Below are 15,734 nucleotides of genomic sequence, written 5' to 3'. Positions count from 1 at the left end.
AGAACCTTTAAATAACAGCAGTTCTCTAGAAAATCTTCTGCTCCTTCAAAGGTAAAGAAAAATTCAAATGTTAGCAGGGTTTTCCAAGAGATTTCCATTAAAAAAATGTTTAATAATTTGTAATATTTATACCATATCCTTTGTGATGATTTTAAGCTTTTTTATTTTAGCCAATTTTTAAAACCTTATTCCTTATCCCTTTGGAATTTTCTAAAGATTCATTTTTTGAAGCTTAACAATAACCCTGAAATCTACAGATATATTAAGAGGTCAAAACAAAAACCAACCCAACAAAAAAAATCCAAGATAAAGCACTGTGTATGATCTATAAATCTTCCCAGCCTTCACTCCTCCAAACCAATAGATAAGTGGTATGCAATCTAACAAGCAGCAGAGTAGCTAGTATGCTTGATAATTTGGGGAGTCTGGAAAACCTGGATTCAAGTTCCGTTTGTAGTTCTGGGCAACTCATTTTACTCCTTTCTAAAGCAACTCTGTAAAAATATGAGTTACAGAGCATGGGCTATCAGCAATGGTAAAAAGAAGTTTATTCAGAGGAAAAGGACCTACTTAGACAAAAATATGTTTAGCAGTTCTTTTTGAGGTGACAAAGAATTGCAAACTGAGGATATGTCATCAATAGGGGGATGATTGAACAAATTGTGGTATGTGGTAACAGAATACTATTATGCCATAAGAAATGATGGACCTAGAAAGACTTACATGAACCGATGCAAAGTGAATTGAGCAGAAGCAGGAGAACAATGTATACAGTAACAGAAATATTATATGAAGATCAACTGTGAAGAACTAAATTGTTATCAGTAATGCAAGGTTCCAAGATAACTTCAAGAGATTTCATGATGAAAAATGCTATCCACAGCCAAAGAAGGAACTACTGGAATCAAAGCATGTCATCATCTTCCATTACATTTCCTTCATGAGATTTCTATTGTATGTGTGATGTGGCTTTTATCATGACATAACATGACATAGAGAAATATGTATTACATGAAAATACAGAGATAACCTATATCAGATTTTTCATCACCTTGCAGGGGAAGGGAAAAAATCTGAATTTTAAAATGTAAAAAAACAATTGTCAAAGTGTTTCTACATATAATTGAAAAAAAAAAATTTCCAGGGTAAGGAAGTACACTATTACAGGAAGGAGTAGGGACCTTGGGTCACAGTTCCAAGGTATAAAAGAATGTGGTTGCTCAGAGACCAAAGTACAGGTCAGGAGAGCAGTGACCATACCACACATACCACACTGAGAGAATTGAAAACTTACAAATTCCCATAACTAACTAAAAAATAGTAACACCAAAAGCCTGAAGTTTGGGACAATACCCCCTTCACCATAGGAATAGAGTCCAAATTTACTATAAAGTGAAAAGTCAAGAAATAGGCCGGGGAGATGAGGGGGAATGAGCAAACAACAATAACCTGGCCATATGACATTACTATGGTGACAAGAAAGGTCAAAACACAAATTCAGAAGACAACAAAGTCAAAAGACTTACATCCAAAGCTTTCAAGAAAAAAAGTAAATTGGTTTTAGGCTCGAAAAGAATTCCTGGAAGAGCTCAAATAGGATTTTAGAACATCAAATAGAGGAGTAGAGGAGAAATTAGGAAAAGAAATGAGAATGATGCAAAAAAATAATGAAAAAAAGAGTCAATAGCTTGGTAAAGAAGGCACCACAAAATACTAAAGGAATAACTTAAAAAAAAAAAAAAAAAAAAAAAAGGAATAGGGGGCAGATAGGTAGCTCAGTGGATTGAGAGCCAGGCCAAGAGATGGGAAATCCTAGGTTCAAATCTGGCCTCAGACACTTCCCAGTTGTGTGACCCTGGGCAAGTCACTTAACCCCACTGCCTAGTCCTTATCACTCTACTCTTCTGCCTTGAAACCAATATGTAGTACTAATTCTAACATGTAAGGGTTTAAAAAGAAAACTGAATATGCCAAATGGTAAAAGAGGCAAAAAAAAAAAAAAAATCCACAGAAAAGAACTCTTTAAAAAGCAGAGTTGGCTAAATGAAAAAGACGAACAAAAATTCACTGAAGAAAAAAACTCTTAAAAGTAGAACTGGCTAAAGGGAATAGGAGGTACAAATTCACATTGAAGAAAATAATTCCTTAAAAATTAGAATTTGGCAAGTAAAAGCTAGTGACTTCTGAGACAAAGAAAATCAAAAGATTAAAAAAACAAAATGTGAAAACTCTCATTGGAAAAATGACTGGCTTGGAAAACAGATCCGGGACCAAAAGAGATTATAATCTAAGAATTATTAGGCTATCTCAAAGTTATTAAAAAACAGAGCCTACACACATCATATTTTAAGAAATTATCAAGGAAAACTGCCCTGATATCCTAGAAGTAGAAGGTAAAATTGAAATGGAAAGAATCCGCCAAATGCTCTCTGAAAGAGATCCCAAAATGAAATCATTATAGCCATTTCATTATAGATTATACATTATAGCCAAATTCAGGAGCTCCTAGGTCAAGGAAAAAAATATCTCAAGCAGATAGAAACAATTCAAGTATTGTGGTGCCATTTTAGCAGCTTCTATATTAAAGAGTCAGAAGGCTTGAAATGTATTATTCTGGAGGCCAAAAGAGCTAGGATTATAAGTAAAAATAACCTATCCAGTAAAACTGAGTATAATCCTTCAGGGAAAAAAAAATGGATGTGTAAATAAATAGAAGACTTTCAAGCATTCTTGATGAAGACAAGAGTGAGAAAATTGGACTTTTCAATACAATTCCCAAGAGAAGCATAAAAAAAGGTAAAAAGAGAAATCAAAATGGATTGAATAAGATTAAACTATTTACATTCTTATAAGGGAAGTGATACTTGTAGCCTTAAGAATTTCATCAGTTTACACTGTGGTACAATTGAACATAATGGACTTCTCTACTAGCAGCAATGCAAGAATCCAGAGCAATGCTGAGGGACTTATGAGAAAGAAAACTAGCCACATTCGGTGGAAGAACTGTGGGAGGAGAAACATAGAAGAAAAACAACTGCTTGAACACATGGCCTGATGGGGATATTATTGGGGATGTAGACACTAAACGATAACTCTACTCCAACTATCAATAATATGGAATTAGGTCTTAATCAGTGATATATGTAAAACCCAGTGGAATTGTGTGTCGGCTGGGGGGGGGGGGGTTTAGAGGGGTTTCGGGGAGAGGGAAAGAACATGAAACTATGGGAAAATATTCAAAATAAAAATTAAAAAAAAGAACTTCATCAGTATTAGAGCAGTTAGAAGGAATGTATATAAACAGGGGATTGCATGGGTATGAGCTGAGCATGATGGGATATCTAAGAAAATAAAATTAAGGAATGAGAAAAAGATGAATTGGGAGGAGGGGGAGGGATAGAATAGGGTAAATTAACACAAATAAGAGAGGCATTAAACAATTTTTACAGTGGAAGGGGGAGTGGGTGGGGAAACAATACTTGAACCTTATTCTCCATCAGAATTGGCTCAAAGAGGGAATAACATACATACTCAGAAATCTATCTTGCCCTACAGGAAAGTAGGAAGAAAAAAGCATAAGAAAAAGGGAGAGGATGCTGGGGGGGGGGGGGGGTGGATTGGAAGAGGTGTTAACAAAAGCAAAATGCTTTTGAGGTGGGACAGGGTAAAGGAGAGAGAGAAAAGAATAAATAGGAAGAAAACTAGATTGGAAGAAAGTATGCAATTAGTAATCATAACTATGACAAAAATTTACAGCAAGTTTCTCTGATAAAGACCTCATTTATCAAATATATGAAGAACAGAGTTAAATTTAAAAGAATTTAATCAAACCCCTATTGATAAATGACCAAAAGATATGAACAGGAAGTTTTCAGAAGAAACCAAAGCTATCTCTAGTCACATTAAAAAGATGCTCTAATTCATTACTGAAGAGAGAAATTAAAACTAAAGTACCACCTCACATCTATTGGCTCTTTCTATGATGGCAAAGAAGTAGAAATTGAGGGAATTACTATCAAATGGGAATGGGTGAACAAGGTGTGTATGATTGTGATAGTATACTATATTGTGCCATAAGAAATGGCATGATGCTTTCAGGAAAACTTGGAAAGACTTGTGTGAACTGATACAAAGTGAAGTAAGCAGAACCAGACTATAGAGTAACAGCAATATTATATGATAATCAATTGTGAATGACTTAGCTATTCTTTGCAACACAATAATACAACACAATTCTGAAAGACTTATGAAGAAAAATATTACCCACCTCCAAAGAAAGAACTGATGGAGTCTGAATGAAGATCAAATGCAGAATACTTTTTTAACATTACTTTTCTTGGTTGGGAGGAGAATAGGTGGTGGGTTTTTTTTTTCCACAATATGACTAATATAGAAATACATTTTGCATGGCTGCACACGTATAACCTATACCAAATTGCTTGCTGTCTGCAGGTGGGGAGAATTTTGAATTCAAAACTTTTAACAAATATAAAAATTTGTTGTTACATGAAGTTTCACCAAAATAAATAAATGAAGATGGTGTACTAAAAGAAAAACTCAGTAAAGTGAATGGAGAACAGTTATAACTTTTTTCTTCCAAATCTACATCATGGCTTTAATGTACCATATAAAACATAAAAAGTACTAATACTTAAGATATAAATGGAGTGAATCTATTTTAATGAAATTCCCTTCAAGAGAAAATAAACCATCAATAAATAAACATTAAGAACTTTTAGAACCTTCAAATATCTAAAGGACCTAACCCAAGAAAAATAAAAACTTTTCCTATATCAGTAGTAGATACTATAATCAACTTGATTATTTATCTGTAGCACATTTGTAATCTAGTGAGCATCTTACTGTTAAGCTTCCCTCCCCTCACTAGCCAGATGACCATTATCTAGTTAGAAGATACTAGAAGATTTAGTCCAATTTCTTAATTTTCTTGTTGAGAAAAGTTCAAGGGATTAAGTGACGTTTGACCAAGGTCAGTCATACAACAGTGTCAAAACCAGGACTTTATCTTGCTGCATCAATTCTAAAAGTCTGTATTCTCACTTTTTACAAAGCTGGAGGTTGTTAGAAAGCTACCCTAGGCCTTGGATTGTGTAGATCATATTGGCTTCCTGAATGAAATAATGTCCTTCTGTAAACCTCTCCAGAGAAAATATTTCCTCCTAAATACAGGGCTTCCTTCTTGCTGTATTATAAATGCCAATCACTATCCCTAGTTAGAACTACTGAATCTCTGATCTTATTCAATGAACTTGTTTGGCTAGCTTCTTGAGAGCAACCACACCCAGTTTCGGATGACCTTTTCCTACTTCTACCTCTGCTTTTGTTCTGGGTCCCTGGCACATGCACCCATATTCTCTTTCCCTTCAGGTAAAAGTCATCACTTTACTTCCCCAACGCTACACTCTGGGCCATAAGAGTACATTTTAGGAGCATTAAAAAAAAAAAGTAGTATGCAAAAATGGAAAAAACAGGATTGTAGATAATGAAGAGTTTATCTAAAATAATTCTGCTCAGTTCAAGCTAGATGTTATTCATAAGGGTTGGATGAGATGATTTCTAAAGTTCCTTTCAGCTTTAAATCTATGATCTATGCTAGCTAAAATTCTCCCAGTCCGACTACCTTCATTCTCAAATCCACACTCTTATATACAGCTCCTAACCTAATCTGAATGGAGTCCCCTTTTGCTCAAGAAAATACCTTTCCCCAGAATTTTTTATGAAAATTTTATGAAATTCTTACAGAACTCATTCAATCATCCTATAATTTCAGAATCACTCTCATTAATAAAACTTTTTTTTTTCTACAAAAGAGTGAGGCAAAGGGTAGGAAGAAAAGATTTCATAAAAGGCATCAAAATATTATTCTCATCATCCAGAAAATGAATTAATCACCCAAATTCATTGAACATATCCTCTTTTGTCATACTACTTTAACATTGGTCTAAACAAAACAATCAAAAGATTAGGTTGGAAATTTTTAAGGAAAAAAAGACAATATATTGTTATCAAATATAATTAAGATTACTTATCAGGTAGGATTTTTCCATGCCTCTCTTTCTTTTTATTAGTTTATATGATCTAGGAACTGTGTGTATTTGCCAATTCTAAGTTATTTCAATGGTTAGCAAACTGATATAAAGTAAGGAAAAAAACTTTTGGAAGGGAACATTTTACTTAATAGCCTCTACCTAAAACTAATGTTTCAAGTAATCCAAAAAATAGACAAGCCTAGTAGGGACATGATAAAGTAAAATAAGCATTCTTTAATAATTTTCTATCAGTCCCTGATTGAAGCTATCTGGCAGCTACAGTATGTCAAAATTGTTTTTGTCATTTAGTCTAAGGATCTTAAAGTCCAAGTGGGCAGCAGTAAGAAGTGATGGAGTAGGCTAAAATACAGTTCCAATGGAAATCAAATGTGTTTCTTCCCCAGTGTTTTCTGGATGTTTCTGAGTTCCATTCCAAATTAAGGTTGCAAACTGATTTGAATCATGAGCATTAGATGAGTTTCACAGACTCTGAGATTAACTTTCTGCAACCATCTAGACCAGTGATAGCAAACTTTTTAGAGGGTTGGATGATGTGAGAAATGTCCTCAGGTATCCGTGGAGAGGGGGAGGGGAGCAGGCTAGTCTTGTGTCTCTCTAGCTTTCAAGTAACAACACACATGCCCTTGGAGAGGGCTCTGAATGTGGTTCACCACCACAAATCTAAACTAATCTCCCACCCAAACAAGAATCTACAATATATGATACAAATAGTCACTCAATTTTTTGCTGGAAAACCTCTACTGAGATTCCTTTTAATGCAAAACATTTAAACTTTTGGATAGCTTTAACTATTGGGAAGTTTTTCCTTATACCTTGTCTGAATTTGCCTCTCTGCAATTTCTATCTGTATTGGTCCATAGTTCTATCCCATGAAGTCAAGTAAAACAATTTTAATTCATCCTCTACCATGATCCCTCATCAACAAAAAACAAACAAACAAAAAAAGTGTTACTGAACACTTTTAAAATATCCATCTCTGTCTAGTCTTCTCTTTTACAGGCTGAACATCTCAGCAATTCCTTCAGTTAGTCCTTATATGGTATAATCCTATATAGCATAGCATGCTTTTTTCTGAGAGTCTAAGATTGTATGAGCTTCTTTGGCTACTGTATTACTGCTGATTTATACTAAGCTCTTAGCATACTAAATGTCTCAGACCTTTTTTAGATCACAGCTATCTAGCTAGTCACACTTTTCCCCATATCATGCTTATAAAATAAATTTGTTAAACCCAAGTAATAAACTTTACATTTATCTGTATTTCGTGTTATCATATCAGGAAGATCATTACATGAGTAAGATTTTTTTGGATCTCAAGTAACATATTAACTATCCTTTTGCTTTGAAAATTATCTAGAACAAAGAATAAGGACAGATGACTACGTACTTTATTAGGAAGCTCCTTCCAAGTTGACACTGAATCATTAATAACTACTCTTTGGGTCTAGTCACAACCCGGTCTGAATCCACCTAATTATGTCTCATCTAGCCCATCTTGTCCACTAAAATAACATGAGATTTTTTCAAATTGCTTTGCTAAAAATCTAGAAAGACTAGATCTATTTACAGCATTACCCATTATCTGCCAATCTAAATAAATAAACAATAAATAATAACCAGATCTTGACAAACTGTTGTTGGTCTTTATAATAACAGCTTCATTTTCTAGATGTTCACTAAATTCCATTTTAATTATATGAAATAGAATTTTTCCAGGAATCAAAATCAAACATTATTTGTGCTAGTAAAAGAGAAAACACAAAAATAAGAGAAAAAGTGAAGTAACAGTATCAAGGAAAGTAGGAATTAAGTGTCAAATAAATTAGATGAGTGCTGCAGGAACTCAGAGGAGGAGATCATTGTGGGCTGAAATGAATGAAAATGAAGGCACCAAATACTAAGGTTGAAGAAAGCTTAGCATTTATATAGGTGAAGGGGAAAGGAAAAGCATGCCCTATAGAAAAATATATGGAATAACAATATAGAATTTAAAATAAACATGGCACATTTAGGAGATGAGGAAATTTAACTGTCAAAAGGACTGATGATGAATAATGGGAGATGAAGCTGGGTTAGTACAGTAGGGCCAGACCATGAAAACTGGGCAATTTAGACCCACAGACAACAGTAAGTCAATGGAGGTTAGAAATAACATAAGAAATACATATTTGTGTTTCAAGATCAATCTAAAGCAATGAAACATCAGATAGATGGAGTGGGGAAAGAATGGAGACAAGAAAATGTAGGTGGTGCAACAGACCAGTTATAAAGGATGAATATAAAAAGCATTTTAAAAGAAAAGTTTAGAAACAGAAGGGAAAAAAATAAGGAAAGAGAAGGATCTAAGTAGACTAATGCTTTACTCTGAACTGACAAGAATAACTGTAGTTCTACTGGCAAGAGATAAGGATAAGAATTTTGTTTAATAGTAAAAAGAATAAAGTTCACTATAGGACATTCATTCAACAAACATCTGACTACTGTTGAAAGTACTGCTTTAGATGCTCAGGGTATATTAAGGGAAACAAAAAATAGTACTTGTCAACAAAGTTCTTTGCTTAGAAGCAATGCTGAGTTTGAAGTGATAGCAAGAAATCCAAATAGAAATGTCCTGCAAGCAACTGAATGTGTAAGGTCAGAGCTCAACTGAGAAGACTAGACAGGAAATAAAATTTAAGACATTAGTTACTAATTGAAGTTATTAGACAGAATCTGGTCTTTGCAGGGGGAAAATACATATAGCCCCTCTTTTAAAAAAAAACAAAACAATACTGTGTATTGATTCTAAGACAGAAGAGTGGTAAGGGCTAGGCAATGGGGGTTAAGTGACTTGCTCAGGGTCACACAGCTGGGAAGTGTCTGAGGCACATTTGAACCTAGGACCTCCCATTTCAAGGCCTGGCTCTCAATCCACTGAGCTACCCAGCTGCCCCACATATAACCCATCTTGAGGAAGACTGGGAAGAAGAACTGTGTAAATGGAATTAGCTCGAGCCCATTAATAGTCAAAAATCTACTCAACCTAGGCGTGCTAATGATGGCTTTCATACATGTGGGTATGTATACAGTGTACATCCAAAGATATAGATATACATATGTAAAATCTTAATCATTGCTCATAGCAATCCCAGTTGTCAGGCAGCTCTTAAAGGATTTATAATCTAGTAAAGTGCTAGCTAACAGTCTACCTAATTTCTTAGCAAGCTGCTAGAAAAGGCAAGCCACATTAGAATCTAATTCATATTTGAAAAGGGGAAAAAAACCACCCTGGCAAACTATGTAACTGGACTAATAAGGATGAGGTTCCAAACATTAACCCGCCATCAAATGCCAATTAATATCAATTATGCTACTAAAATTGGAAGGGTCAGTGGCATGAATTTAGAGTCAGGGTCTTGGGTACAAATCTCACTGTATGACCATGGGCAAGTAATATAACCTCTAAGTCTTATTTCTTTATTTGTAAAATGAGGAGGTTGAATTAAAAGATCCCAGCTCTAAGATTCTATGAATTGATTTTATAAAGATATTGAGGTATATACAATAAGAGAGGCAGCGTGTCACAGTATACAGATGGAATCAGGAAGATGTGAGTTGAAGTTCTGCCAGTGATCCACTGTTAGTGGTGTGACCATGTGCTCTTACTTAACCTCTCAGAGTCCTAAGGAAGTCTCTAAGACTATAAATTTGGCAAACTGCATTAGAGGGAGGTACCTAGAGTTTCCTATAGTATAAGACCTATACTGATGAAATCACAGTACTCAATAGAAAAAACAAAAAAGGAAAAAAATCTATAAAGTCAGTACAACTAAAAAGGATCATATCTCTGAAAATGTTGTGCCCCTCACCCCAAATTCTATGTATTATTTTTAGTTTATTTTAATTATGTAAACCATGTACTTTAGTCATAAATAAGATATCAAAAATTTCTTGGAGTTCATTTTCAGGAGAAAAATATGATTTTTACAAGACCTAGTAAGAGGGCAGTATCATGTATTTGTTAATAATTATTTTATAAATTCAAAGCATTATTTCAAGAAACATAAATTACCTTTGTTATTTCACTGAAATTAAGAAAATTCCTGAAGACAGGATGAAATTATAACTGCAGAAGTTCAAGTATGGAATTTATAATTCTGGTAAGGTAGATGGCAAACTTTTAAGAAGGTCTGCTATAGCCAAAACATCTTCACAGTTGTTTTCCTGCAAATTAATGATGTACCTGCCTCTCTAATCAATAATCAGATAGGGAGCAACCAGTAAAAGATATATGACCTGATAGTGAACCAATTAGATTAGTAGTCTAGTCCAGGCATGAAATAAGCTAAATAAACTATATCGGGTAACAACTATTTTTGTGGGCAGTCGTCACAGTGAGTTTTTAAATTATTAAAACATATTTCTATTAAATATTAACAAGTAGATATTGATAAGCCTTGCTCTAAAGTCTCCTATAGAATCCTGATCTTAAAAAAAAAAAAGTCTGTTCTTTTTAATTAGGACCGAAAATCCCAATACCATAGAACACTATAAACCAGTAACATAAAGTTTTAAATGTTTGGTTACTTTTGAAACAGATATGATAAAATATAAAGTTCAAGATAAAAAGTTGTGGCACTTAAAAGCCTATTTATAGATCTTACCAAGAGAGTTCAGATGCACCTACTCAGACTCATCATCGTTTGTTCATTGGTCTTTTCAGGTAAGAAAATCAATTCCTTTTGCTCAAATAAAATAGAAACCAAGTGGCAAAATGTTTAAGCCATTAACTTTTGAAAACTCTGTGTTGGAAAACTAAGCTACTGGCCTTAACATGAAGTCCTTCTCCTCTCTTCTACCAATTAAATCTTTAGCTTTAGTTTGAGGTCAAATCCTACTTTCTGCAGAAAGATCTTTCCTGGTCCCCTACCACAAGTACCTTCCCTCTGAGATAACCTTCAATCTACTCTGTATAGTTTTTATGTACATTAACTGTTTGTCTGCTATCTCCCTCATCAGAATATGAGGTCCTAGAGGCAAAGACTTTGTTTTGATTTCTTTGTATCCCCAGAACATAGCACAATACCTAGCACATAGTAGTAAGCTCTCAATAAATGCTTGTTGACAGACTGAACAGCTATATGATACAATAAGAGCTACTGATTAAACCACAATTAGGTATAGTTGTATATACACATACACAAGTAAAATAAATCTCACAAACCAACCCAATAGACATTAGCACACAGGTTTATCATTTTATAGCCACTTCTCTTCCCAAGTGTTTTGTTCATTTAACTGTCCCCGTTTAAGGATTTAGTGCATCAAATGATGTTAAAGAAACAATAAGCAGTGTATCAGCAAGCATTATCAGGCATACTTCATCCTCAGGAGTCTCGAAGACAGTCCAGAGAAGGACCTGGGTTTAAATTCAGACTCTGATCTTACCAGTGTATACTTGAATAAGTAATTTAACTACCCTGGGACTCAGTTTCTATATGTGCAAAATGAGGGTTTTGTGCTACACAGCCTCTGCAGCCCCTTCCAGCTCTAGATCTTAGATCCTAGGAGCCTAATCTATCAGTAATTCAAGAAGAATTGAAGGCCCACTGTGCATTTATTAGTGTACTAAAGGCCACAAATGAGTTTTCCTACTGAAAGCTTTACAATTAAAAGGAAGCATATAATCATTCAAGTTTGAAGTTTCACTATCACAATATTAAACATAGCCTCTGATAAACTTGACATTATAATTATCAATTAATCTTAGTATAAAAAGTTACATTTTATTTTATTTTTAAACCCTTAACTTCTGTGTATTGGCTCCTTGGTGGAAGAGTGGTAAGGGTGGGCAATGGGGGTCAAGTGACTTGTCCAGGGTCACACAGCTGCTAAGTGTCTGAGGCTGGATTTGAACCTAGGACCTCCCACCTCTAGGCCTGACTCTCAATCCACTGAGCTACCCAGCTGTCCCAAAAAGTTACATTTTATAAAGTAAATAATCCTAAAGCCAAGTTAATCTGTCTGCAAAACTCCAATATGAAAAAAGGCAAAAAAAAAAAAAAAATTTAGAGTGAACCAAACAATTGACTTTTTCATTTCATTCTAATTTGGTTTGTACCATATTTGTGCCTCCAAGAATAAAAAAGCAACTTTCTAAAGTCAAAGTAAATGTTTAATTTTGTGCTAGTTAGTTAACTGTGACCTAAAAAAACCTTATCTTGTGAGAATCACAATTTAATCTGAAAACAGTAGTATTATTATAAAAAGGGAAAGCAGCATTGCCCTCTTTTAAACTGAACGTTTGCTTTTTGCTCCATTTCCTCACCAAGACATTAGGTGAACACCCTGGTATCAATGGGCATAAAGGCCTGTATGGTACACTGAAAGAAGTGGGTTTGGGATTGAAAGAATCTAGGCTTGACTTTGGCTGTGTGACTTACTATCTTGAATGACCCTGAGTAACTCAGTCAGCTCCCTCTCTGGTCTTCACTTTCCTCATCTGTAAAAAAGGATTACTGGATCATAGATTTTAGAGATGAAAGGGAACTCAAGGGCCAACCAACAAATACGGCATTTGCAGAAAAGGAAGCTATATAAATTCAAGGGAAGCTAAGTAACTAATCTAAGGTCACACAGGTAGTCAATGGCCAGTCAGGATTTGAGCCTAGATAGATTCCGATTCTAAATTTATCTTTTTTCCACAGTAGCTTAGAGGGCATTTGGATCTAAAGTCCCTTTCAGATCTAAATTCTAAAGTCTAAAATCCTGTCACATCAACAAAAACTATGCCTCTTTGCCTTTCTGCAGATTTCCAAAGTATAAAATAGTTTAAAGCATTAAAGAATAATTCAGTTTCTCCAATACATTCCTTGACAAAAACAAGCTTTTAGAAACATTCAAATCCTTTACTGTAAATTATAAAAATAGAGGCTAACAAACTAGAAACTTGATAGTTGTATTTACAGTTTTTCAAAAGTGAATAAAGGACTACAATTCAAGGGGATTACTTAAAAAGTATTTCCAAAGTAAATATAACACTGCAATACAAAAGTGACAAAGTTATTGTAAAAGTGAAAATAGAACTGAGATACAAGGGAGTGATTTAAAGTAACCCAAACTCTAAGTAGATTTCCTGGTTTAATTGGGGGCTAGAAGTAGGAATGACACTTAAGGACAATCAGAATCTAAACAACTGGTTTGAAATAAATACAGCAAAACGATCAGGTGGCAGCTGAAGAAACTGGGGGTTGATGGCAATCTCCCCTTTGACGAAGGGGGCAATATCAAAGTATAATTCGCTCCCTCCTTAAAGGTATTACTGTATTTTAAAGCTTCCCCAAGACTCATTCCTTCAATTTCCTCTAGGTCATTTTCGTGACAGAGAAGCAGCACTCACTCAACCCATGAAACGCAAAGGAAAACAACAATAAAGTGACCCCAAACCTCGCCTATTAACAACTATCAACTCTTAAAAATGCGCCCCGCCTACATGCTGTGCCAAGTGGCGAGAACACACACAGGAACTCAGGAAGTTTTGAAATGGCAGTGACAGGACACAAGAAGGAAGAAAAATCATTGAGAACAAGAACTCCGGGCTGCGCTGGCCAAAAGCTGGGGACAGAAAGACAGCCCGACTAACCAGGATCGGGGAGAAACGAGTTACCTCTCCACTACCCCTCTTGGTCGTACATTACCTCCCCAACCCTGCTCACCCCACACAAATCCTTTGCAAAGGGCAGTTTCCAGCCTTTGGCACCCTTTTCCAGAGACATAAACATAGGTGCACCCCCCTCCTCCCCGGGCCTGGGGATCCCAAGCGCACCAGGGGTGCAGAGAGTGACAGCGTCAGGAGCTGCAGTGCTGCGAGCCCCGGGGGAAAAGGGGCTGCTAAACTGACAGCTTTGAAGCCTTTTCCCCTCCCTCCGATTGCCCCCCCACCAAGAGGGGGAGGGGGCGCGGGGTCCGGGGACATTCCCGGGGCCAGGGGTGAAGAAGGTGGCAGGGAGAGAGGGGTAGGGAGGCCGCTGTCACCCACCTTCCTTCTCGGCCCGCGCCGCCGCCACGATGAGGCTCATCACCAGGTGCAGCGCTCCCAGGAGGCAGGCGGCCGGACTCGGCGGCCGCCCGCTTGGGGCCGCGGACGACTCCCGGACTGCCCGGGAGGAAGCGAAGGGAGAAGGTTCGGCGGCGGCGGCGGCGGCAGCAGCGGCGGCGGCAGTTCCCGCTCCTCCTCCCTCCCGGTTCCCCATCCTCCCCAGCCGGGGGCCGCCGCCGCCGCGGGCTCCGGTCAGCCTCGCTTAGCGCCGGGCGCGTCTCGGATCCGAGGCGCAAGAGGAGAAAGGAGTAGAAGGAGGCGCCGTCGCAGCCGCGGCTCCGGCACTGGCCGCCGGCACTGGAAGGAGCCGGGGAATGAGAGCGGGCGAGGGTGGGTTCAAGCGGATCCGTCTCCGGGCTCGGGGCTCCGGGCGTGTAAGGTATCCGTGTGTGAAAGAGCGAGTGTGTCACTCACGGACACGGCATCGCCCACAAGTACTTGAGGTAGCAGAGGCGCCGGGTCACGCACGTCGGGCCGCCATACTGGAAACGGGCACGGGAGGGCGGGGGCGGAGGAGGAGCGTGGAGGGGGCGGGAGGCAAGGCGGAGGCGCGGGTCCTCGCGGGGGCAGTCAGTCCTCCTCCACGCCCCTCCCCTCCGCCGCGCTTCCGCGTGTCTGCCCAGGCGGCGCTCATCAAACAGCCCTTCCCGGGTTATGGAGGCCCGGATAAGAGAAAACTTTCTCGCCGCTCCCCCTACCCCTATTCCTCCTGGCCGTGGCCATCTCATTCGCAGCCATGGGGGAGGGGAGGGAGGATGGACTGGGAAGCTCGGCCCGGAACAATAATGGTCGCCTCAGCTTCAAGTGAAGGCGACGGTCACGTGGAACTGTGGGCTTGCTCCGGCCTTTCTATCCCGCTGTCTCTATGATATGAGAGGTTTGGCCCGGGCGCCAGGGCCCTCTAGCTAGCGTGGTAGGGGCCCAGAGGAGGAGTGCGGGCGGAGACGGGAAACCGAGCCTTGTGGGAGCCGCGGGAGGGAGGGAGGAAAGCAGGGGGGAGTGTTTGCCGCGTGGTACATCCTGAAGAAGCCCTGGGAGTTTTCATGCAAACGTCACCGCGTTAGCATTCCGGAGCTAAACGTCAAGAGGACCTGAGCAAGCATCCTGGCAGCTTGGCATGCCATGGGAAAATCCCATTCGGATGACTCCGGCCCTGCCTAGTATGCCTTTTAGCAACAGGAATGACATATCTATTTAATTTGCCTCGCCCCCGCGGTTCAATGGACATTGATAGACAAGCGAATGAGTGCACGCACAATAGCCAATACTGGAGCCAAGACGGGTCAGCCTACTCTACCTGCGAGAGAGAGACAAACAGAGACACAGAGAGGAGAAGATATGATTCCACTTTCTCTAAGTTACACAGCATTAAAGCCCACGGTTACCTTTCTATAAAGCCAACGAGATTTTTACCCCCCTTCAATACATCCGTTTAAGTGGCAGCTTGCCATAATGGAATATGAACCTTCCTTGAACCAAGGAAATCTGGGAACAAGTTATCTGCGTGTCCTTCACTTTCCAATGCCCCTAGGCAACTCTAAGACTGTAAATTAGAAACTAAGTTATTAAACTGCCTGATGGACACT

At 38.3% G+C, this 15,734-nt stretch overlaps 1 protein-coding gene across 1 annotated transcript in view; it reads right to left on the bottom strand.

The window, feature by feature from the left end:
* Positions 1-14,302, bottom strand: part of TMEM131 (transmembrane protein 131) — a 256,258-nt gene extending 241,956 nt beyond the window's left edge. The window contains exon 1 of the mRNA XM_044669296.1: positions 14,089-14,302. Coding sequence (XP_044525231.1) covers positions 14,089-14,302 — 214 coding nt within the window. The remainder of the gene's footprint in view (positions 1-14,088) is intronic.
* Between the last annotated feature and the right edge of the window lie 1,432 nt (positions 14,303-15,734).

The sequence above is a fragment of the Gracilinanus agilis genome, chromosome 3, assembly GCF_016433145.1.
Source record: "Gracilinanus agilis isolate LMUSP501 chromosome 3, AgileGrace, whole genome shotgun sequence".
Lineage (NCBI taxonomy): Eukaryota > Metazoa > Chordata > Mammalia > Didelphimorphia > Didelphidae > Gracilinanus > Gracilinanus agilis.
The sequence above is the reverse complement of the archived record's forward strand: the minus strand, read 5'-3'. Positions and strand labels throughout refer to the sequence as shown.